General features: G+C 44.3%; 1 protein-coding gene across 1 annotated transcript; it reads right to left on the reverse strand.

The window, feature by feature from the left end:
• SIRT4 (sirtuin 4) lies at positions 1-23,523 on the reverse strand. Its single transcript, XM_029571549.1, has 4 exons — positions 23,406-23,523; positions 14,994-15,502; positions 8,108-8,402; positions 1-905 (listed from the first exon to the last, which is right to left on the reverse strand). Exons 2-4 carry the CDS (start codon positions 15,500-15,502, stop codon positions 741-743), a joined length of 969 nt encoding a protein of 322 aa, XP_029427409.1. The 5' UTR covers positions 23,406-23,523; the 3' UTR covers positions 1-740.
• Positions 23,524-23,713: the final 190 nt, after the last annotated feature.

Genomic DNA, 23,713 nt, shown 5'->3' on the forward strand with positions numbered 1-23,713 from the left:
TTCATTAAAAAATGTTTTTATTTAGAGATTTTATATACCACATGTACACTTGGGTTTCAGAGTAGTGCATAATGTATAACACAGCAATTCAACTATACTAAGCTCAGAATAGCATAAGATGTTCCACCAATAACTAATCCAGCCTGCTTTCTGGCGAGCATAAAATCCCACCCTGTTCAGAATTCCCTTGTCTCCACTGAAATATCTTCAACATTTCATGGCAATAGGACACTCATACAGTAATCTCATAAGCCTTCTTTCTCTTTTGAATATTTCTACAAATACATTAGAAGAATAGGGTTTTCATCTGATGTACGTGTATCAGTTTCCTGTGACAGATACAGACTGTGGTCCCTAGTCACAATCTGTCACTGTGATACCTGTACTAGATCAATGCAGATAAAAAGGTTAAAATAAAATATGGGAAGGCTGGCTTAGTGGCAAGCACTATGGGATGCCTTGTGATGGACCATACTAAACTTATGCTGCACAAGCAGGTAATGTAGTGCAGAGAAGGCAACCCCAGTTCTCAAGTGCTGCAGGCCAGGTCGGCTTTCAAGATATCTCTACTAAATATGCATGGTACACTGACTGGGAAACAAATTGGCCAGGAGTAGGTGGGATAAGCACATACTCCCAATGTCGGGATCTCAGGCAAAACCTTCTTACAGCAGAAGCTCATATCTGTATCTCTCCCAATGTCAGGATCTCAGGCAAAACCTTCTTACAGCAGAATCTCGTTACTGAATCTCTCCCAATGTCAGGATCTCAGGCAAAACCTTCCCACAGCGGGAGCTCACTTTTAAGGATGCCAAGTGATCAGCTCTTGTGGGTCCAATGTTGAGGATGGCAATAGGCAATTTCTTTTCATAAGCACTGAGTATAAATCTGTAGCCAGAGTAAACCTGCAGGGATCAAAGATAGAGAGTTTGGTTAAGAAGGACAAATACTGAGCCAAGGTTGTAAATGTGCAGATATAAAAACTTAATATTATGCCTATATTCAGATGACACTATATATTGTTCAATACACTGTATGTTTATTTCTATTTTATCTCCATTACAATACAGGTCCTGTCAAGTGATGACAAACAGAAATAAGAATGAAACAAATTGGACTTTATTAAAAAGTGCATTAACTCATTTCTGCAAACCTGAAGTTGTGTTGTGAGTGATGTCAGACTACTCTTCATTCTTAGTTTTAGCCCATGAGAGTTCATCTTATTGCTAGAATAAGCTTCCTGCAATAAGGGGATATGCCTCAAACTGAGTTCCACCATTTCTTTTCAGATTTTATTATTATCATTATTAACAGTAATACAATAACCAAAGCAGTCTACCACCAGCATAGAACAACTTTCACAAAGTCAAATACAAGGAATAATAAGACAACAGTTGTTGTGTTAAACCCCTGCCCCCCCCCCCCCCCATCCATAGCCAGATACATGTCTTATGATGAAAAAGAAGAGAGCAGAGGGAGTAAATCCCTCTTCCTCCCCCCCCCCCTCTGAAGTACCAAACCAGACCTAAAAATTACTGCCTTCTAGCAACAGAAGGTAAAGCTTGAAGATAAGGTTCCTACATCTCCAGAACCATGTGTTTCTTCTTAAAAGTCTCCTCTCTCTCAGCAAGTTTTTCCATGAGTAAAAGATTATGTAAAGCATTCCTCGAAGGAGATTCCCTCTATCTCCAAGAACACAATATAGACTTTTTAGCTAAAACATATTCTTTCCATGCCCATAGTTTCTTAAATGCAGTACCATGTGGGAAATATGACTTATCCTCAAACAGGGCTAACTCCAGAGTATGTCATATCTTAAAACCAATAATTAATTCAATACATTTAAATATACCACGCCAAAAGCACTGAACACAGTCACAGGCCCAGGAATCATATTGCAGTGTGCCCACTGCTTAACCATATTTTATAGAAATATTAGTCTGTGCTATTTTAGCCAGGTAGGCTTGTTTTTGAGAACAGAAAACCCTTGTCAAAAATTGATATTGAGTTTTCTCTCAATTGTACATTTTTGGTAATTCTGTTAACCTGTGAGAAGCAAAAAATACATTTCTCAGTTTTAGGTGAGTTCTTGTGTACATTTTTGACAGATAGAAAGGTAATCTATCTGTTTCCAACTATATCAAAACTTTAACAGGGTTATTTTATATCTTCTTGGGCTTTTTATATCAAATAAATCAGTCAGCATTACCAACCTATGGGCTGTAAGGTTCACATTATTTAAAGAGGTAATATATAGTGTCTAACTTAGAGATAACCAAAAAAATATTTTTTTGTGGAAGATCATATAATTTCTGTAGTTCTCCAAATGTAATCATTTTCTCTTCATCATCCAAAAATTGTGAGACTGAGTATAAACCTTTCTTGCCCCTGTTATTAAAAACACTATACTTTTATCCTAATGGAAAATTTCTGTTCCCTTTTATTTTCAGGTTTCAAGGTTATATTGTACTGAAATGGGAAGAAAGTGCGGTTGCTTACGGACAACAGGATGTTAGTTCTCACAGATGGGCGACTTCATCAGATACAGCCTGGCATGGAAAAATTTTGTCAAAGTTCTAGAAGCTTTGACTGGCACTCTGAGCACGCCCAGCATACTGCTATCCGCTTGTGCACACAAGGACCCACTTCTGTCTCATAACATAGCAAAATACAAGCAAAAAAGTAAAATAACAAAACACAGGACAACCCAACTGTGTGGGGTGGTGGGTGGGTTTCCTGAGGACTAACATCCTGCTGTCCTAGGAGAACACCTGTTACAGGTAAGCAACTGTACTTTCTCCTAGGACAAGCAGGATGGTAATCCTCACAGATGGGTGAATACCAAGCTTCAGGCTGTTCCCGGCAACAACCAAGACCAACAAGTACTGCAATAAGGTGCCAATGGGCACAAAACAACTGAGGTACTGTTGGACAGTAGGGAGACAGCCTGGCCTCAACTAGGGGGCCCTAGATAGGTGTAAGTCTGGAAGAGATTGCGCAGGACAGATTGGCCGAATTTACCATCTTGTCGACTATCCTTCTCCAAGCAGTAATGAGTGGCAACCATATGTAGGGAGCTCTATGTCGCAGCACTGAAGATTTCGATGAGGGGGACTGCCTGTAAGTGGGCCACCGATGCCGCCATAGCCCTCACAGAGTGAGCTTGAACTCAGCCTTCCAGTTGAAAGCCCGATTGCGCATAGCAGAATGAGATGCAATCTGCTAGCCAGCTGGATAAGGTCTGTTACCCACCGCGACCCCCAGCCTGTTTTTATCGAAAGTTATGAATAGCTGGATGGACTGTCTATGGCCTGCTGATTGTTCTAAGCAGAAGGCCAGAGCTCTCTTGCAATCCAAAGTATGCAAAGCCCATTCCCCTTGATGGGAATGGGGCCTCAGAAAAAAAGTGGGTAACACAATGGACTGATTAAGGTGAAATTCAGTCACAACCTTAGGCAGGAACTTGGGATGTGTACGCAGAATTACACGATCATGAAAGAATTTGGTATAAGGTGGGTACATCACCAAGGCCTGAAGCTTGCTTACCCTACGAGCTGAAGTAACCGCCACCAGGAATAAGACCTTACGGGTGAGGAACTTTGGCTCACAGGTGCGCATAGGCTCAAAAGGAGGATGCATGAGCCATGCCAACACAACATTGAGATCCCAGGAAACCACGGATAGGGGGCTTTACTTGAAGCAGGCCCCGCATAAAGCGACCTACTATAGGCTGAACCGAGATGGGTGCACAGGCAATACCCTAATGGTAAGCACTAATCATACTTAGATGGATTCTGACTGAGGTGGTTTTAAGCCCAACCTCGGAAGCACAAGTAATCCAAGAATCTGGGATGTGGGCATGTGGGCATGTAAATGGATCTAATCCCTGCCCCTCACACCACACTGAGAACCTCTTCCACTTCAACTTGTAAGACTTCCTAGTGGAAGACTTCCTGGAAGCTACCAGCACCTGTGCGACATTTTCTGAGAGATCCAGGAACTGAAGGACTAAATGCTCAACATTCAGGCCGTTAAGGCTAATGCCCAGAGGTTTGGAAGGCGCAGAGCGCCCTGATTCTGTGTTATCAGATCAGGTGCAGTCCCCAGGCTGATGGGATTCCTGATCGACAGTTCCTGAAGAAGAGGAAACCAGACCTGCCTATGCCAGTGAGGTGCCACTAGGATCATGGTCCCTTGGTCCTATTTGAGCTTCAGGAGAGATTTCATGAGAAGCGGAAGAGGAGGGTACACGTACAGGAGGCCCATGCCCCAATGAAGGATGAAGGCATTGGAGGGTGGACGGCCATCCATCCTGAATAGGGAGCAAAAGTTGCTCACCTTGCAGTTGAACAGGGAGGCGAAAAGGTCCACATCCAGAGTTCCCCACAGGCGTAAAATCTGGGCTGCAACTTTCGGATCCAGTGACCACACATGTGATTGAAAAGAGCAGCTTAGATGGTCTGCCAGAGTCACCCCTTGCGACAGAGCCCAGGACCAGATTTGCACAGCCTCTTGACAGAGGGGGAACGATTTTGTGCCTCCTTGCTTGTTGATGTAGCACGATGTAGCACAAAACACCCGAAGCTCCAAAAGGTTTTTCTGACATAGAGCTTCTTGAGTAGTCCACTGACCCTGCATGTGGAGGTTGACATCAGTCATCAGCATTATTTGAGGCAGGGCAGCCTGGAAGGGGATCCCACGCTCCAGATTGTAGAGATTCTCCCACCAGGATAGAGAGGCTCTCAGATGTTGCATGATGGAGCCTCAGACCTCGAGGTCCTGGGATGCCTGCTGCCATTGAGATCGCAAAGACCATTATGCTCTATGCATGGAGAGATGGGTTAATGGGGTAACATGAACCAAGGCTGCCATTTTGCCCAACAAATTCCGTAGAAAGCCTCGGGGAGCGAGGCAGGCAGAAGTCCAGGTGAAAGGCCCTCCGAGGAGCGGATAGCTGAGAGACGAGGAAGGGCCCCCTGAGGAGCGGGAACCTGGTAGTCTCACACCACAGAAGCAGGACCCGGAACAAGTACTGAAGCGAGAGTAGGTGGATTCAGCAAGATGAACTTGTTGCCAAGTCGTTGGCTGTCTGGGCCGGTGGGCTTAAGTATTCAAGATGAGTGACGTCATCTGCAGGGGATGCCCCCGAGGTTCCCGCCATGATGTGGTTCAAGCAGGACCGGGAGCGTGCGTGTGTGCCTAGGGGGCCCCAAGGGTAAGATGGCGGTCGGCAGCGTCCATGCTGCTCAGGTGGGCCCGGGAACGGAGGCAGGAAGGCCGACGGTAGCTGGCAGAGGCCGCGAGTTCACCCAACAGAGCCAAAGCAGAGAAAAAGGAAGTGAGCAACAGAGGTCGCAGTGGTCTGCGGCCGCGGAGCGTAACAGGAGGTGAGGGTGGAACAGAATTATCTTAACTTTAGAAAAAAGGTAAAAGCCTGGCTTTTTCCATCTTAGCCTGGGCAAATTTTAAATTGAGACCAGCATAGATAGATAGGGCTTGAAGTATATAGATTAGGCCATTTGAGTATTATGTATTTTATTGTTTATTTGTTTATGAATATGTATAAATTGATTGTATTTCTATTGTAAACCGCTCTGGTCAGATCTGGTATTTGATGAGCAGTATATAAGGAATGCTGAATGAATAAATAAATAAATAAATAAATAAATAAATGTATTGCCATTGCTTCAAAGGTCTCAATTCTCCTATCTTGTGCATCCTTCAAGGCCGCTCCTCCTCCTAAGGGAATAGTCGTCCACTTGGTAAAGGCTCACACAGCGCATCCCCTTCGGAAAACACAAATGCTGTCTCACAACTGGATCCCCAGGAGGTACATTCCTTCCAAGACTTGTCCCCCTTTAAAATTAGCTTCCAGGGCGCCCCATTAAAGATCAATTAATTCTTGAATGGATTCCATAATAGGGAAGAAACATGAGGTTTTTATGCAAGGAAATCAAAATGGGATTTTTCTTTGGCTCAAACATGGATTCAGCCCTAGGCACTCCCAGCATCTTCAATGCCTGGGAAATCAGAGCCGGTAACTCATCTCTATGAAAGCACCGCAACATAGTTTTATTCGGCTCCAATCCCGGAGGAATTTCCCAATCTTCCAGGGAGTAAGGATCGGTCTCATCATCCGTGCCATCTGGGACCCTATTGGGAGGACCGGCTCCAGGCATCCCTCGATGCTTATCCGCAGCACCAGGCTTGTGGGATTTCACTGCCTGTGACCCTGACTTGTTAAGATTGGCTGTGGTTGAGAACTACGGCTGAAGGAAGAACTGCAGTCCTTGAAAAAATTCTATCCAAGAAAAGGCAGAAGGATCCATGCCAAAACCAGGGGGCATCTGCCTGTGCCCACTGAACTACCTTTCCCCACTAATGAATCAGTTAGGGGATCTCCAAAATCAGGCGACCCTTCTGGCAGTTCTTTCTCCATTCCTGTACCAGGCTGGGAAGAACCAGGCTTAGTAAAATCAGACGGAGGCAATTCTCCCTGAGACTCCAAGTAGCACTGACACAAGTTAGAGGGAATGCCAGGCTGAGATGCCCAAATATGACAAGTAACACATAGGGCAAGGGGCTTAGGCTTCTTCGCTATGGCGCCATCAGCCTGTCAATGCGCCCTAATGGCGCACAAAAATGCGCGAAAATACCACTGCAGCCTACCATGTGACAAACCTTAGAGCGAGGCCTAGTCGCAAGGACTGCTCAACCCACCAGGCTGCTTCTATCCCCTGAACTCCAACGGAGGCAGGAACGACCATCGGATCACGCGCCGAGCATGGAGACTGGGAGGGGAGGGGGAAGAATCCTTACACAAAACTTCCCTTCTCTTTATTATTCTCTTTTTATTATTTTTTTAAATTACCCTTTACTTGAGCTCAGCACGACCCGGCTGAGTACAAGGTCAGTCTCCAGCTGAGGGGAGAGAGGGCATAAATATTCACTGCCGCGTTCAGCCTCCTGCACCCGCTTGCCTTTCAGCTGTTTGTTTTTTTTTACAGCTAAGTCCATGCCAGTTGTAAAACCAGGTACCGGACCAAGACACTCATCTGAGGGACCATGGAAATCACCTCAGGAATTCTCAACTGAGAGAGGGACCATAAGTATCACCACAGGAGAGCGGGCAAATAATCCTTCTCTTCTCCTTTTTTTTTTTTAAGCAATCCCCAGTAGGAAGAATCACGTCCACCATCTGCATGAGACGGAGAATACTGGTGGACTGATGTCACTGCAGGGGTATATATACTGTGATATCAGCTTTGCTCCATCTCCATCTACTGGTAGAGGTGCATAACCCACTGGTTTTGGATTCACCTGTCTGAGCCTTAAGAAATGTGTGTTTGGCAAAGGCTGAACACACAATTTACCTTCAGGACCACCCCTCCAGCCAGTTGTGCTTTCCACAATCAATATGCATGAGATACACTGGCATGCACCACTTCCACTTACTGTCAATATATTTTATGAATATTCATTGTGGCTATCCAGAAAACCAAACTGGCCGAGTAGTCCTCAAGGAAGCAGATTAGAAGCAGGAATTAGGCCTTTAGCTGCTTAAACAGAAATAGAGTTATTAGAGTGCTATGATTCAATGGTTTCACAGAGCAGTTCAAGGGTAGATTCAGCAGCAAAGGTGAGAATGTTCTGTGGGACTCTGCTTTGAAAATTGTTCTTTGCATATGAAAGTCTATTGAAAATGTATTATTTAAAAAATGTTTCAAATCATGTGTATTGCAATCTTTTTCTTATTTTAGGGTTTTTTAAATTTTGTATATTTCTTTTCTTACTCTGTTCACCCTGTACCCCATTTTTCTCTTAACTGCCTCTACTCACAGTTTTCACCTTTCCCCTCTTATCCCTTCTGCCCCCCACTCTCTGCAGTCTTTCATCCTTGCTCTCCATTCTTATTTTTCCCTCCCTTTTCCCCACTGTAGTATGGCAAACTCCCTCCTCCCCATGAACACTGTTCTTTACTTAATCAGTTATATGAAGGGAAGTGTGACTGCTTGCTCTGTATTTCCAAGGTTTATTTGAAATGGAAAATTCATACTCATGCTATCCTTGGAAATCAGAGACCCTTCAGCAATGTCTATTCACTTACTTGTAGTGAGGATCCGACAACTAGCACCGCATCAGATTCAGAGAGGCATCTGTACACATCTGTCACTTTCTCCAGACTCACGCTGTCACCAAAGAATGTTACATCTGGCTTTAAGATCCCTCCACAGGTGGCACAGGCAGGTATGCGGAAGTGGAGCACTTGTTCCTCAGTGAGGAACACATCCCCATCAGGAGCCACATCCTGAGCCTCTGCACTCCACATTGGATTCAGGGCCATGAATCTGTCCTGAAGCTCAGACCTTGGAATTTTGAATCCACAGCCAAGGCAAATAACCCTGCAAAGGAGGAAAGGTGATTTGGGACATCTCACTGATAGCCATGGCCCTCTCTCCACAGCCACTCCATCTACCTCTTCAGGCCCTTGCAGTGTTTCTTTTCTTCTAGGCTTTTAGTCCCTAAAGCGATGGCAGGTGCAGACGCTGGGGTATACCGTGACTTTGAGTGCATGTCCTAAAGACTGCAAAAGTTTGCTTCTGCGAAACAAAGGTAATGCCCCTCCTCTTGATAAAACATCCTTTGATTTTAAAGTTCCCAGCATCTTTCTTCCTTTACTAGATACTCCAATTACTTGTATAGATAAAAGCAACATTTATTCTTTCCTGTCAACTACTCTATTATTCTTCTGCTCTTGTTGGGCTTCCTTGCATTTCTGTGCTCAGTCTCCAGCTCCCTGTCTGTTGGAACCACTATCCATCAGATATTCAGACTACTCCTTTGGTCTGACACAGTCTGGCACTTCTTATGTTATCTGCCTGAGCCTTAAGACCAACTCTGTACCCTAGGCCTTCCCAGATATCTGATTCCTGTTTTAATATTTTGCTTGTCCTATCATTACACTCATTTATATTTATCTGGAATAATTTTGTATTTATTAAAAAGTAGCATAGAAAAAAATAAATATAGTGAAATGGCAGAACCATGAGAAAGCAATTTATGGAGTTTGTCAGGAAGGAAGACAGTGCAAACCTCTCAATGGACCATAAATGGATCTGGGTTAAATTTGTAGAGAAAGGTGGTCCATGGATCCTTATCAAATTGAGGTTATTTGCAATAAGGTAAGTATCAGGCCCATGTTTCACCTTTCCCCACAAATCTGACCCAGTTGATTCCATGGGCATGCAAGTTATTGTGCAGATTCAGATGTGCTCTTTTTAAATAAAGTTGAAAAACAAAAATTATTCAGTTGGTAGTTCTTTATGCTTTTTCTTTTGCCTCTTGCTGGACCAACCTTCACTCCTTTTTCTGGACCTACTGGAACCCGTCTTAGCACCAGATTCTTTATCTTAAGAAAGCGGACCCAGACAAGGGCATCATATAACCAAACAGCTGAATTTTCAAAGGAGTTTTGCATGTAAATGTAACATAATGTTGTAGCAATTTACAAAAGCCATTTACCCATGTTAAGTGCACTTAACATAGGTAAAACCTATGGACAATTCTCAATGGTATAAATTGTAGCAATTTTCAAAATCCCACTTACATGGGTATCGTGTTTTTACATGAGTAAAACCCAGTTTTAAGTGTGTAAATGATTTTGAAAATCAGGCCCTTAGGGGCAGATTTTCAAAGGGGTACACGCGTAAGATACGCGCGTACCTCCCAAAAACCTGCCCCAAGTTCCCCTTGCGTGTGCTGAGCCTAAGTTGAATAGGCTCGGCGGCGCACGCAAGCCCTGGGACGCGCGTAAGTCCTGGGGCTTTCCTGGGGCGGGGGGCGTGTCACGGCGGTGTGTCATTAGGGGGCGGGGCCATGGGCGTGGTTCCGGCCCGGGGGCGTGGCCGAGGCCTCCGAAACAGCTCCCGGGCCGGGGACTCACGCGCCGGCCACCTGGCCGGTGAGCGCAAGTTACGCCTGCCAGAGCTTTTAAAACAAAGGTGGGGGGGGTTTAGATAGGGCTGGGGGGGTGAGTTAGGTAGGGGAAGGGAGGGAAATCGGAACGGCCTCGGAGGGAACAGAGGCAGGCTGCGCGACTCGGTGCACACAGGCTGCCGATTTTGGGCAGCCTTGCGTGCGCCAACCCCAGATTTTAAAGGATACGTGCGGCTATGCGCGTATCTATTAAAATCCGGCATACTTTTGTTTGCGCCTGGTGCACGAACAAAAGTACGCGCGGGCGTTCTTTTATAAAATCTACCCCATAATGTGCAACTTGGAACTGTTCACACCTTGAAACATCCCATCCTTATTTTGGCCTTGAAGATATAGAGGAAGTGCCTCACAAAGACCCTCTTTCTAACTAAATAGCCCCTTCTTTAATAGTGACTCCTTCAGGAATCCTTAGGTCAAGCTGAAGGAGCTGGTCAGCAGGGTGCCACTAGAGAGCAAAGTACGTGCATTCCCTACCATACTCTGCTGCTGGTTGCTATGCTGCTCCCACCATTCTGAATGTCTGAAAACTGGGGGCAATGCAGGCATCAGCCCAGACAGCTGAAAAGAGGACTCAGAATGTGATCATAAATAAAGGGATAAACCTTTTACTCCTCTAAAAAATAGATTATTAGGGCAAAACAGGTAGAAAGCTTAGAGTATCAGCTTTTCTTTTTTGCCTGTCATTAGTACAGCTACTCTGTAAATACTTTTCTAAATAAAGGACATGTGAAAGTAATATTAAAATCTAGTTGGGATGCTTGTTTATAATTAAATAAAAAATATAGGCATTATTCTCTTTTTGTCCCATTTTTGCACTTTAAATCCCTTCCTCAGATGGCATGTCCAGACAACTTCAGCTTCCACATGCAGGACTCCAGAGGCAGTGGGAACTCCAGAGTCTCAATGCGTGGATGAGACAGTGCAGAGAAGAAGGTTTTAGATTTGTTAGGAACTGGGCTTCATTTTGGGGAATGGGGTCCTTTTCTGAAAAGACGGGCTCCATCTTAACCAGAGGGGAACCAGGAGTTAGCGTAGCTTTTAAACTAGATGATTGGGGAAAACTGAGAGTCGCTCAGAAACAAATGATTCGGAATGATGTATGTTTGAAGGACACTTAAGAGAACAGGGAAAATAGGGCATCCCAGTAGAGAGGTTGCAATAAATGCCAAAGTGGACCAGGTGTCTTTAAGTGCAGAAAGATTCCAAATGTGTTTATGTATTTGTGTTGTGACTGTGTTGTAACTTTTATTCTTGTATTTTATTCTAAATCACCTAATCTTTGTTTTAGACGATTCACAAATCTAAATAAAGATAAAGAAAAATTACCCCTGTCAACTGATAAGCAGGTTGTTAATACAAACAAGAAACATAATTTGAAATGTCTATATACAAATGCTAGAAGTCTAAAAAATAAGATGGGAGAGTTAGAGTGTATAACACTGGATGAAGAGGTAGATATAATTGGTATCTCAAAGACCTGGTGGAAGGAGGATAACCAATGGGATGCTGTGATACTAGGGTATAAATTATATCGAAATGATAGGATGGATCAAATTGGAGGAGTGGCACTATATATTAGAGATGTGCATTCGTTTTAGACGAATTAGATAATTTCAACAAAATTGTCTAATTTGTCCTGTCTCGGGAGCTCCCCAAAATGAACAATAATTCTCTGAAATTCGGGAAAATTTGAATTTCGTGTCAATGCGCACTAATGGGAGTAAGTGCGCACTAAGGGGTAGATTTTTAAAGAAGCGCACGCCGGCATGGACACACCAATTTTATAACATCCGCACGCATATGTGCGAGTGGCGCATGCAAAGTGGGGTAGACTTAAGCAAATTTCGCGTGGTGATGCATCCCGGCCTTCCCCATTTCCCTCCTAGTCCGCTCCAATTAAGGACCGGACTGGGAGGGAACTTCCCTACTCCCCTACCCTAACCTCCCTTCCCCTTTCTCTCACCTCCCCACCCCCTAAACCCTTTCTCCTACCTTTATTTCATTGCTTACTGCTCCATTGGAGCAATAGCAACTTGCGCGCGCTGGCAGTCTGTCCCCAGACATGGCGTGACAGCAATTGAAAGTAGGTCTTTGACCAATGTGAATATACAAGACAGCAATTGTTTTTGTCATTAACCAATACTTTTTGTTGTTAAAGATTCTTTCTAGACACGACACTGCCCTGACAAAGCATATTGCGAAACGTTGCCAAAGTCAGCGTTTCTAGTGTCTTGGCATCTACAGGCAACCTTCGGTGCCTATTCTCATAAGAAGGAAATCACTTCTCAAAGATAAGTACTTCTGACGCCATTTAGGCAACTGTTTTTGTGCTGATAAAATTGTCACAATTTTATTCAAAATTACTTCACTGGCAACTTATTGAAGTGCCATTGAGATCTTTTCACCAGGCATATGGTATTTTGTAGACTGCAAGTTTAAAAGACACACAGTGGCACCGGCTGTTTTGAATTGTCGATTCATTGAATGAAGTTAATTGCCGGCTCTGAATCAGAAAAACTTAATTGATACTAGAGCTCATATAGCCAGTTCTACAATAGTGATAGTTTTTCAGTATGTGTCTAAGAGCATTTTAAGAAAATTTATAAACAATACAAAAAAAATAGTTTTCTCAATAAAAATATATAAGAGGTTTTTATGATCGATGATTGTATCAACTGGTTTATATTCTGATTGACTAAATTCAGAGAAACACCAGTGCTGAGATCTTTCCCTCTACTAACATCATTATATTTATGCAGTCAAAAAAATAATCATTATACACCAGCCATTTTCTAGTTCATTGGTTTATATACACTGGTGGTTCCTTAAGTATTTTCTCGAGCATTCATGTTTACTGGCGCCATTGCAGCGGTAAATGTGCGTTTTAAATGGCTCGTGCTCAAAAAGGCTATGCGCACAAAAAATAAGCACCACAGAAGGAAGTCTGGCAAGGCGCATGCACAACTTGTGCACGAAGGTAAGCGTGTGAGCAATTAAAAATTTGTGTGGGTAAAAGGTGTGCCCAAAACCGAGCACACAACTTGTGTGTGCAGAGCCAACGCACTGCGCACACCAAAGGCCTGTAGAAAGCAGCAGAACTCGCAAGGGGGTGCGTGAAAAATGCTGCTGTGGCCTACTACACAGCATGCAAGAAAAAAGCCTAACTGCGGGGCCTAGCCCACCGGATGCCACTCAACCCGCCAGGCTGCCCAGTTCCCCAACCCCAAAAGAAGTGGGAACGAACATCAGGACGGCGCGCCGAGAACAGAGACTGGAAGAAGTCCTGAAACTCCTCTAACTCCTCTAACTGTCTCTGTTTCAAACTTCTCTATTTTTTTTTTAAACCTTACCTGAGCTCAGCACTCACCGGCTGAATACAGGGACGGTCTCTGGCTGTGGGGGGAGAAGGCATCTGCCATCACCACAGTGCTTGGCCTCCTGCACCCGCTGCCTTTCAGCTGAACTAGCAGCTAAGTCCATGCCGGGAAACCCAGCTACCAGACCAAGGCACACCTCTGAGAGATCAAGGAAATCACCTCAGGAATTCTCAGCTGGGGGAGGGACCTTTTGGTATCACTGCAGGAGAGCGGGGCTTTTTTTTTTTTTTAATTTAGATTTCAAAATTCTCATTCCAAAAAACTCGAAGCAATCCCCATAGGGAGATGTATGTCCACCATCTGCTGAAGACAGAGAATACTGGCAGGCTGGGGTCACTGCAGGACTATATATACTGTGACGTCAGTTGCTTCGTCTCCATCTGCTGGCAGGTAGTCCTGGGGGATTTCTGCGCTACATACACACATATGCCGCAGAGTGCGCGAAGATGAAGGCCCCAGCACACCGTTTGTGGCAACGATGAAGGCCCCGGCACTCTGTTCACGGCGAAGAGGAAGGCCCCGGTTAGAGTGAATGTGTGTGAGAGAGGGGAGGGGGTATGAGGGGAGGTGAGGGGATGTGAGAGGAGAGGGGAGGGGTGTGAGAGAGGAGGGTGTGAGAGAGGTTGAGAGAGAGCAGGGGGATGAGAGAGCATGGGAAGTGAGAGAGCCGGGGGGGGGGGGGGGATGCTTGAGTGTGCATGCCAGAGAGAGGGAGCCTATATGAGGAGATTGTGAAGAAGTGTGTGTGTGAGAGATTGGGAGTGCATGTGTATGAAAAAGGGATCGTGTGTATGTGAGGGTGCTAGCCTGTGTGAAGGGATTATGTATGTGTGAGACAGAGCCTGTGTAAAAGAGAGAGACATAGGTAGTTTGTGTGAGGATGTATGTGTGAGAGAGAAAGGGAGCTTGTGTGGGTGTGTATGCAAGAGAGAGGGACCCTGTATGAGGGGATATGTGTGTGCGAGAGAGTGAGGGAGCCTGTATGAGGATGTGTGTATGTGTACTAGAGAGACGGAGCATGTGTGTGAGAGGAGGGGGAACAGAGGGAGCCTGTGTGAGGGGCAGTACTGAGAACGGGGTCAAACTCTGGGACTGGCGATAGAGTGGAAGGGGTCGAGCCTAGAGGTGGAGGGGAGAGATACTGGCAGGTGGAGGAGTTGGGGCCTGAGAGGGCAAAGTGGCCGGGGGAGTAGGGAGAGCGAATAGAAGGGACACTCTTACAGTGAATTTCTAAGGAAATTCTGCTCAAAATATTTTAAATTTTGCATCTCTAAGTAATAACTTTTTTCTGTATTAATTTAAAATGTAATTACTTAAAGACTGTCATATAAATTGTGTTATTTTGACCAATATAAAGTTTGCAGAATTTTGTTTTTGCACATAGAATTTTAAGTTTTTGTGCGCAGAATTTTAATTTTTTTTGCGCAGAATTCCCCCAGGAGTACTGCCAGGGGGGCACAAACCCACTGGGTCCTAAGTCCATCTGTCTACACGCTAGGAAATCAATTGCTTTTGATGATATGAAACTAAGCCTCCACTTGAATACTTTTCTGAGTTAATGGTCTATAATATAACACATCCCTAATAGACCCGAGTCCTGAAGCTAGAATAGCTGAGTACCTGTGAGTGCAGCCATGAAGTTCTGTCAGGCACTGACTTCCAGCCTTTGTATGCAGGTCATCCACATTCTGTGTTACCAACCAGTGCAGCCTCCCCACTCTTTCCCAGTAATTCAGGGCCCAGTGAGCTGCATTTGGCTGGTGTGAAGAAAACTGGGACCAGCCTACAAAATTGCGTGCCCAGTACCGCTGCCTAGCACTGGCACTCTGGACAAACTCTCTATGTTGGATAGGTCGCCGATCTGTCTTGGCAAAGAGGCCCACCCCTTCTGAACGGTAATCTGGGATGCCTGACTCTGTGGAAATACCAGCACCAGTCATTACAAACAGTCGTTGGGAACTGTAGATAAATTCCTGCAGTTGCTTCAGCTGTGCAGAATCCAAAGGTGGGCTGTTTGGGACAAAAGCCAGGCTCGCTTCAGTCTGTGTTGCTGCAGAGGTGAGTCTGTGTTGCTGGAGCCTCCGTACTCTGCATCCTGATATTGTCTTTGAAATAGTGCAAACTCTCATCTAGGACATAAAATAAAAGACAAGAGTGAAAACAAAAAGGAATAACTTACGAGTAATCAATTTTTGTTCTGATGGTGGTTGCAGGGGGAAGCTTTTTTCTGACTCAGCAGTTTACTCCTGCTTCTTTTGCCTTCCAGATCTAGCAGGGCTACGTGCCTTCAGTTACTATTATTCTAGGGTTTGAACCCTCTCACTGATCTCACTTTCTATCTCTATGGGATTAAAATCCTGTGTACTCTGTCTCCTGGTTTAGGAGCCTGCCTTGTTCCCTAGTCCTGTACGTTAGGAGTCCATCCTCCCTTTATTCTCCCTCTCTCTGGCCCTGATGTATTATGATGTGAGTAAAGAATGGACACTGAACTTCAGTGCATATTTTCTTTGCTCATATGCTAATAAAAAAAAAAGAACTCCCAATGCAATAAGCTACTGGTATGCTAATGTATCAGGAGTTAAAAAAGCATACTAATCCAAAATTCCATCTCGTCCTGCTACACCAGTCCAGTGGGTTGTTTCCCTCTACCAGAAAATGGAGGCAGACAACCCTGTTTTCCCTCTGACATCACTGCCACTACATAGGGGTGGTGCCAAGCAGCAAGAATCAAATATTTTCTGCCTGCAGCAGATGGTAGGACTAGGTGGGGCAGCAGCTCGACGTTGGATCTGGGATCAGACCCTGGGCCAGGCCACTGATTTCGGCCAGCAGTACAAGCCTGAACATTTGCTCCCAATCCCAGAGGGGGTCCCTGGTTGAGCATGGCAGGAAAAGCAGCTGAAAAAAAAAGATATTTTTTCTTCTGAGAGGAAGTTTTTGCTGTTTGACTTGCTTTTCCCCTCCAGCTTTTTCCCCTTCCCCCCACCCAGCTTTCTCCCCCCAACCCATTTCCTTTCCTCTTTATAAAGTTGATCAAAAAAATGGGAATTACAATAGGCAAGGCATTCAGAGAAGACAGCCTGTTGGCTGATCTGCGGCAGGAACAAGCTCAGAGGGGTGTTCTGTGCAGCGATGAGTACTGTGTTTTTGCTCGATTGCTAGTCAACAGGAAGACAAGCAGCAGAGGGGATGAAGAGGGCTGCCTGCGGTACACGTTAGTGCAGTGCCTGCGGGGTGCTCAAGGCGATGGCAGAAAAAGGCCTGCTGTGTCTGGCGTGCGAGCGAATGGGTGAAGTTCCTAAGGAGTGTGCGTCAGCTGTTCTGTCTCCATCCTGCCCTTGCATGGCACCTGGTAAACACCGCTAAGGTTGGAAGGCCTTGGTATGTGGTCAGCCATGGGTCTCTCAGGTTCAGCGGCCATTTTAGCTGAGCTTCCCATGTGGGCAATCTTGGAGATTTGTGGAAGAGCTGATGCACCTTCTATCCCTGTGCCTGTTATACCATCAGGGTCTTCGATGTAGGTGGAACCATGGGATTTTTCCCAGAGTTCTTTCTATTTTTGCACCAGCCCTTTTGTACTTTTTGTACTTTTTTGAGACCTGGGGAAGCCCCACATGGGTATAGGGGAAAGGCACCTGAGATTCTTCCACCTCCCTTATCTCCCCTGGTGCCTCCAAAGAGAGTGTGAGGCACCACCGCAGCCTTCATGAGAAGACCTTGGAGGGTCAGAAGACCATGGAGATGTGGATAACTCAGCCTCCCTGAAGGAAGGAGAGGTCCCCCCCAGGTCTGGAGGATGACTCTGTGATCTGGTTGTTTCACAGAATTGAGATAGGCTTTTTAATAGAACAGGTGCTCACTTGTCTCCGTTTAGAAAAGCTGAAGCCCCAAGAGACCCCGGTGTGGGATTCTATTATTAAGAAGAAAGGAGGTCCACTACTCCTTTCCCCTCCACCCTGAGGTGGAAGAAATGATGTTGGTAGAGTGGGAGACCCCTGAGTCAGAATTCTTTTTGAAAATCATTTTTATTCAGCAAGACACATCATGTGGTCAGTATCTGAACAGTATGATATATGTAGTACAATAGAATATAAAACAAAACCAATGCATACCCCATGAACATACATGACCAGTTCTATATATTGGAAGATGAAAAGAAAAAAAGAGAAGAAGCAGAGCAACAAAAAACAAATATCTTCTCATAACCCCTCAATAACACTTCTGCCCGACAAGCGTCAATGATGACATTTTCTATATCCATGGTAACAGTAATATTACCACCAACATTATCATTAACCACACCTTCCCTCTTCAAGAGACCTATTTCTCCTATCAGTTCCTCAGTCTTACCCTTCCTTAACACTAAGACCTCATCCACCCTCACCATCACAGCACATACTCCCCACTCTATACTCCACCCTCCATACCTGACATACCAGCGTAGATACTCTCTACCTAATCCCGCCTCCCCCACCCCGGCCACTATCATTCCTACCACTGGACTGTGTAAATTTGCGCTATGGTTGAGGCTTTTAATTTATCTGACAATGCTTGAAAAAATGTAACCCAAGGAGATACATGTTCCTCATCCGCTTTACGCTTATTGTACCTCACCTACAACCTTTCCAAAATCATATAATCAACTATTCTGCACTGCCAAATATATATGTCAGGTGGTTTTTCCTCCAGCCACTGAATCAAGACACTTTTACAAGCCACTGCTAGTGCTAATGCATGAAATTGGCCCATCCCTCCTTCCTGTTTAGTCATTTTGAAAGACTCCCCAAAAGAACAGTCACACATTCATTGTAAGCATTATCCCCGACCAGTTATATATTGACAACTGAACTTAATCCCAAAACGGTTAAGAGACGGTGGATCATAGACCCATTTTCAGTATGACATCTATAACACACAAGTGAGGAACTCAACTTCATATATCTCCGTAATTCTGCCCAATAGAAATTATGTAAGATCTTAAATCTCATTTCATTTAGCAAAATGTGCAGCAAAGCCGCATATTTTACTTTCAGAAATTAGCGCCTACCCAAAGGTAGGCATTAATTTCTGCCGGCACGGGAAAGTGTACAGAAAAGCAGTAAAAACTGCTTTTCTGTGCACCCTCCGACTTAATATCATGGCGATATTAAGTCGGAGGTCCCAAAGTTAAAAATAATTTTTAAAAAAAATGTAAAATCGACCCATGGCTCGAAAACTGGACACTCAATTTTGCCGGTGTCCAGTTTCCGAACCCGTGGCTGTCAGCGGGTTTGAGAACCGACGCTGGCAAAACTGAGCGTTGGCTCAAACTCGCTGACAGCCGCCGCTCCTGTCAAAAAAGAGGCGCTAGGGACGTGCTAGTGTCCCTAGCGCCTCTTGTTTACCGCGGGCCCTAATTTGAATAATTTTTTTTTCTGAATCGCGCGCACAGGCGAGTGGCCTGTGCGCGTGCCAGGAGAGCGGGCGCTCGCCTGCTCTCCCGCGATTTTTACTGTATCGGCCTGAAAGTTAGTTCATCACTCTGTTGCTGTTTTTTACACAATATGGTCCATTGTGAGATAGAATTTTTCGATTCTCCTATAGCTTGTATGAAAGAGGCAAATTCAAGTTCACCATGTAGGCTCTCCGTAAACCATTTATAAGACTCCCAATAATGATGTAATTATAAAAATGCAAAAAATGCGTTTGCAACACATCAGATTGAAATTGCAAATCTAGAAAACTGCAACATACAAGCTTCTCGTCATCTGTAATATGTGCCAAGATTGCACAATTCACTCTGATCCAACAATGAAAGTTTGTTCTGTATTCTAAACCAGGTTTAAAAGCTTTATTTCCTAAAATAGGCAATAACAGAGATACGGACTGAGGTTTGCACTCCCACCCCAGTTTCTGATCCACTGCCAGGCCATTATGGTTGCCTATAGCAGACATTGCTATCTACCATTTTTTTCATATTTATTTCAGAATCATGAAGAGCATATAATGGAGACCAAGGTTCTACCATTGAGGACAGCATGTCCTTTTCACAAAACTTATATTTGTCAGCAAGCCATTCCCCAATGAAATGCAACTGATACACTGCAGTGACCCTCTTCTTTACCATTCATCAACTTCTGATAGCTGATTCTGGCTCAATTACCCCTCCTTAGGAGTTTAACAAACATAGATTTAATCAACACTGTCTGACTTCCGCAGCCAGCACAGGAACATGTGTAACCTCTAAAGCATTTTGCTGAAAATGATCATCATTTTCAGCAAAGCACCCCATCCCATAAACAGGCAGATTGATCCAGGTGCTTAATTGACTTTGTATTGCCCTTAAATTCTCCACTACGTTTAAATCATATAATTTAGCAAGATTCCGCGGTATCCAGACCCCTAAATATTTAATCTTGTCCTCCGCCCAATGAAAGGGGAAGTCTCTGGACTAATCTTTCATTAACATCACGTCAAATGCCAAAGCTTCAGATTTCTCAATTTTCAAACCAGCAATTTTTTTTAAATTGTGAAACAGCTCCTGTATTTCTGGCACACTTTTATATGCATCACTGATATATAATAAGATATCAGCAAACATCAAGATTTTGTTCTCCTTTCTATTTTTATCCCCTGAAATTCAGGTGCCTTCCTTAGTTTTATAGCTATGGGCTCTATAGCCCATAGCTATAAATATCAAGGGGGACAGGAGCAGCCTTGCCTCATGCCCCCGTCCTAGTTGGAAACTCCTTGAAACTGATCCATTAAGGATCCTAGCCAAAGGGTTATTATAGAATGCCTTTAATCATTTTATAAATGCACTGAAAATGTGTTTAGAGGGATATATACCTTAAAACTAGTACTCAAATAATGATCACCTCTTTTCAAAAGATTTTTTTAAAGATATTTTCTTCTTGTGTGTTTTTTTAACCACCCATACAAATTGGTGAATATTTCTTAATCACTATTTTTAATTGAAATTCTGTCAAAATAAACATTGTTTTCAAAAAGAAAAATTTTTTTGGAGGGAGGGGAAGGTTTCATACTACATTATTTTTGTCACTACCATCCGGTAATGTACTCGTTTTAATCATTAACCGACCTCCTCCAACCTGATTTTTCTTTGTTTTTATATCCAGCGTGAGTTAAAACTTTTACATAGACTGTTCAAACAATCACCGGTCAAACGTGGACCTGCTACTTAGTTTATAATGCCGACTTAATGTCGACTTCTAAAGCGCCCGCTTTCAATACAAGTCCTTTTAATCTGAACATAAAACCGACTTATCTGATTGAAGATAATCGTTTCCCGAGTCCTTGTTTCAGATCCGTAGATCTTTCCTCAGGGGATTTTCTGCCTCCTTCAAAACTGTTGGAATAGTTCGGCGCTTCATTTCTCAGCATGTCTTTAAATTCTTAAATAAGCTTCACGGCATGGATGTGATCTCTATCGCCGGTTCGCATTAAATCCCCATGTTTGCTGACTGCTCTTATATCCCTCTTCTGGTTTCGAGGATCACCAAACAACGATTATGTATTTTGTGACATCATCACATATTTTTGAAATGAGGAGTACCGGTTAGTTCTTCATTGAGTCCACTTGTGCTGTATCATTGCAGGTTTTTAAAGTAAAGAGCCCTAGTCTAGATCTTCATTGAGACCGCCCGGTGTTTGAGTTTGTAGTGTGAAGATCCAAAATGCCTCTCTTCGATTCAAAATATCTATACGATATTTTATGACAGCCCCAGTAAGCCCATATTTCTCCAGAGCCCAAAACATATGCTCCCAAAGCAGCAAATCAAAAGCTTTTTCTGAATCTAAGGCTGAATATGTTTGAGAAGAAGGATAACCGAGGTCACTCAATTCTTGAGAAATTGCATGGTAAAGAAGTTTGGTGTTGTTATAGCTGGCATAAGGTTTAAATGTAACATTTATGGAATATTGCTTATAAAAATGCATGTGATGTCAAATATAGTTCATGGGGGAGAACAACCTGGGCACACCCTAGGAGGAAGAATGATGTGTGCCCTTCTGGTTACCGGTGCCCTTATGGAGTATTAATCTGGCAGAGTGCCCTGCTGGACATTACATTTCAGACACATTCAAATCCCACAATTTCATCCTGGCCCCCAGCACACTGGTTATACACACTCTATCCAAAGGTTTAATTGTGTCTCCCACATACTAGCAGACAATAATGACCGATATATTGACTTAAAAGCCATAAAGATGTCAATGTCTTCCAATTCCTCCCCTAGATCATTACCTCACACAGTTGGTAATGATCTAGGGGAGCTTGTTTAAATGGCATCATCACTATCTTCCTTCTCCCTCTACCCATATGGCATCACCACCTCCTGATCTTCCCTTTCCCTTCACCTTTCTGGCATCATCATCACCTTCTCTTCTCGCGGTACATCTGCAGGTCATTCACCTAGTGTGAGGTGGTGAAGATGAAAACAGTCAAAGAATTCAAAGGAGCATGCGATAAACACTGTGGATCCCTAAAGGCTAGAGGCTGGAAATAAAAAAATATATGTATGCATGGAGGTAACCTGCATGGAATAGCAGTTACTACCCTTAACAGAAGGCAAGGGGATTACTACCTTTACCAGTTAGCCTTGATGCTTTTGATGCAACTGCAACACTGCTCGACAGTGGAGGCAAAATGAGAAATTGGATTCAGACGACAACTAACACTGGGCTCACTTGTATAAACCAGGGTACTAATATGCAGATATTAGGGAAAAAGTTTAGGATTGCTTCTACTGCCAAGTCCATAAGCAAAGCACGTTCAAGCAGCATTGTCTGCATTATCAAGAAGGGAGGAGAAATAGCCTAGTGGTTAGAGCAGTGGGCTACAAACCAGGAGACCAGCATTCAAGTCCCACTGTCACTCCTTGTGACCTTGGGCAAGTCACTTTACCCTCCATTACCTCAAGTACAAACTTAGATTGTGAGCCCTCTGGGGATATGGAAATACCTACAGCACCTGAATGTAAACCAATGTGATATTTCAGATCAAATGTCAGTATATAAAAATAATTAAAAAAAAAAAGAAGGCTGCTCATAGCATAAAAATGTTGCTAGCAGTAATTTTGTTATGTGTTTGACAGTTGCTTGATTTTGACAGTAGATATTGCTACCCTTAACAGAATCATGAAGGTAACCTGCATGGAGCGGTAGTTACTACCATAACAAACTTGCTGGGCAGACTGGATGGACCATTTGGTCTTTTTCTGCCATCATTACTATTTTACATCTGGGACTAAGCAACAGGGAAGAGATCTTCTGGGTATTTCCACCTGACCCAGACTCTGCCTGGTCACTGTCAAAGGCAGGATGCTGTGGTCGATGAACCACTGATTTGAACTAGTGTGGCACTTCTGATGTATTAGGGGAGGCGTTCCCGGGAGTGGGAAGACAGAGGATTGGGACTGGCCACTGTTGGAGACAGGATGCTGGGCTTGATGGACCTTTGTTCTGATCTAATATGGCATGTCTTATAGGCAGCAGAACAGGACGAGCCATTGGGGCCATGGCACTACCAACTCTTTGCGTCACATGGCTTCAGCAACTAGGGAGCTGGGACGGTGGAGCTTGGTTTGTTTGTTCCCCCCCCAAAAAAAAACCCAACAACAACAACCACCCATAAAAAGGTGTTCCGCTGCCCTTAGCACTTCTTATGCCTTTTCTAGCACCGTGTGGCCATCAGTGTATCTTGCTGAGTGATACTGATCTAAGCGTGGGCAGCGTACCGGAAGAAAACAGCTACAAATACTGGGCCCAGGTGCGGGAAGGACTGACAAGATTAGCGAGACTGAGCGATGGGAGCTAAGGAGGGAATGCAGTGCAACGATAAAGAAACGATGAGTAGTATGCATCAGACGATTCCAGGGGCCTGTAAGTTATCATTCGCGTTCAGGTAGCCGCAAACCGTGACCGTTATTTTAATAAAGTTTCTTGACATTGAATGGCGTGTGTAAAGTCTCGTCACCTGCCACATCCCTTCATTCTCAATGAGACCTGGACCGGGCTGCAGGCCGCACTTACTATTCTGACAAGACTGGACGAAGGGCACGCCCGTCTCACATCTATCACCTGGTCCCCGTCTCGAGCTGCTTCCGTTACCGGTCAGAACGAATCAGCACCAACTCCAAGCAGACGCCTCCACGCCCGCCCCCTATGACATCTTTGGCTCCTCCCTTCCGTGGCAACATGTGAGGAAGCTCGGACGGATACTTAATTACTATGCATAATCCCAGAATGCATTGTAGATATTGTACTTTTAGGATGCGGTGTGTGTCAGATTCTTGCGGTATCTTCCGCTTGTTTATCGTTAGTGCCGGTGCCGGCCTGGT

This window comes from Rhinatrema bivittatum, chromosome 11 (assembly GCF_901001135.1).
Source record: "Rhinatrema bivittatum chromosome 11, aRhiBiv1.1, whole genome shotgun sequence".
In the NCBI taxonomy this organism is placed as follows: Eukaryota; Metazoa; Chordata; class Amphibia; order Gymnophiona; family Rhinatrematidae; genus Rhinatrema; species Rhinatrema bivittatum.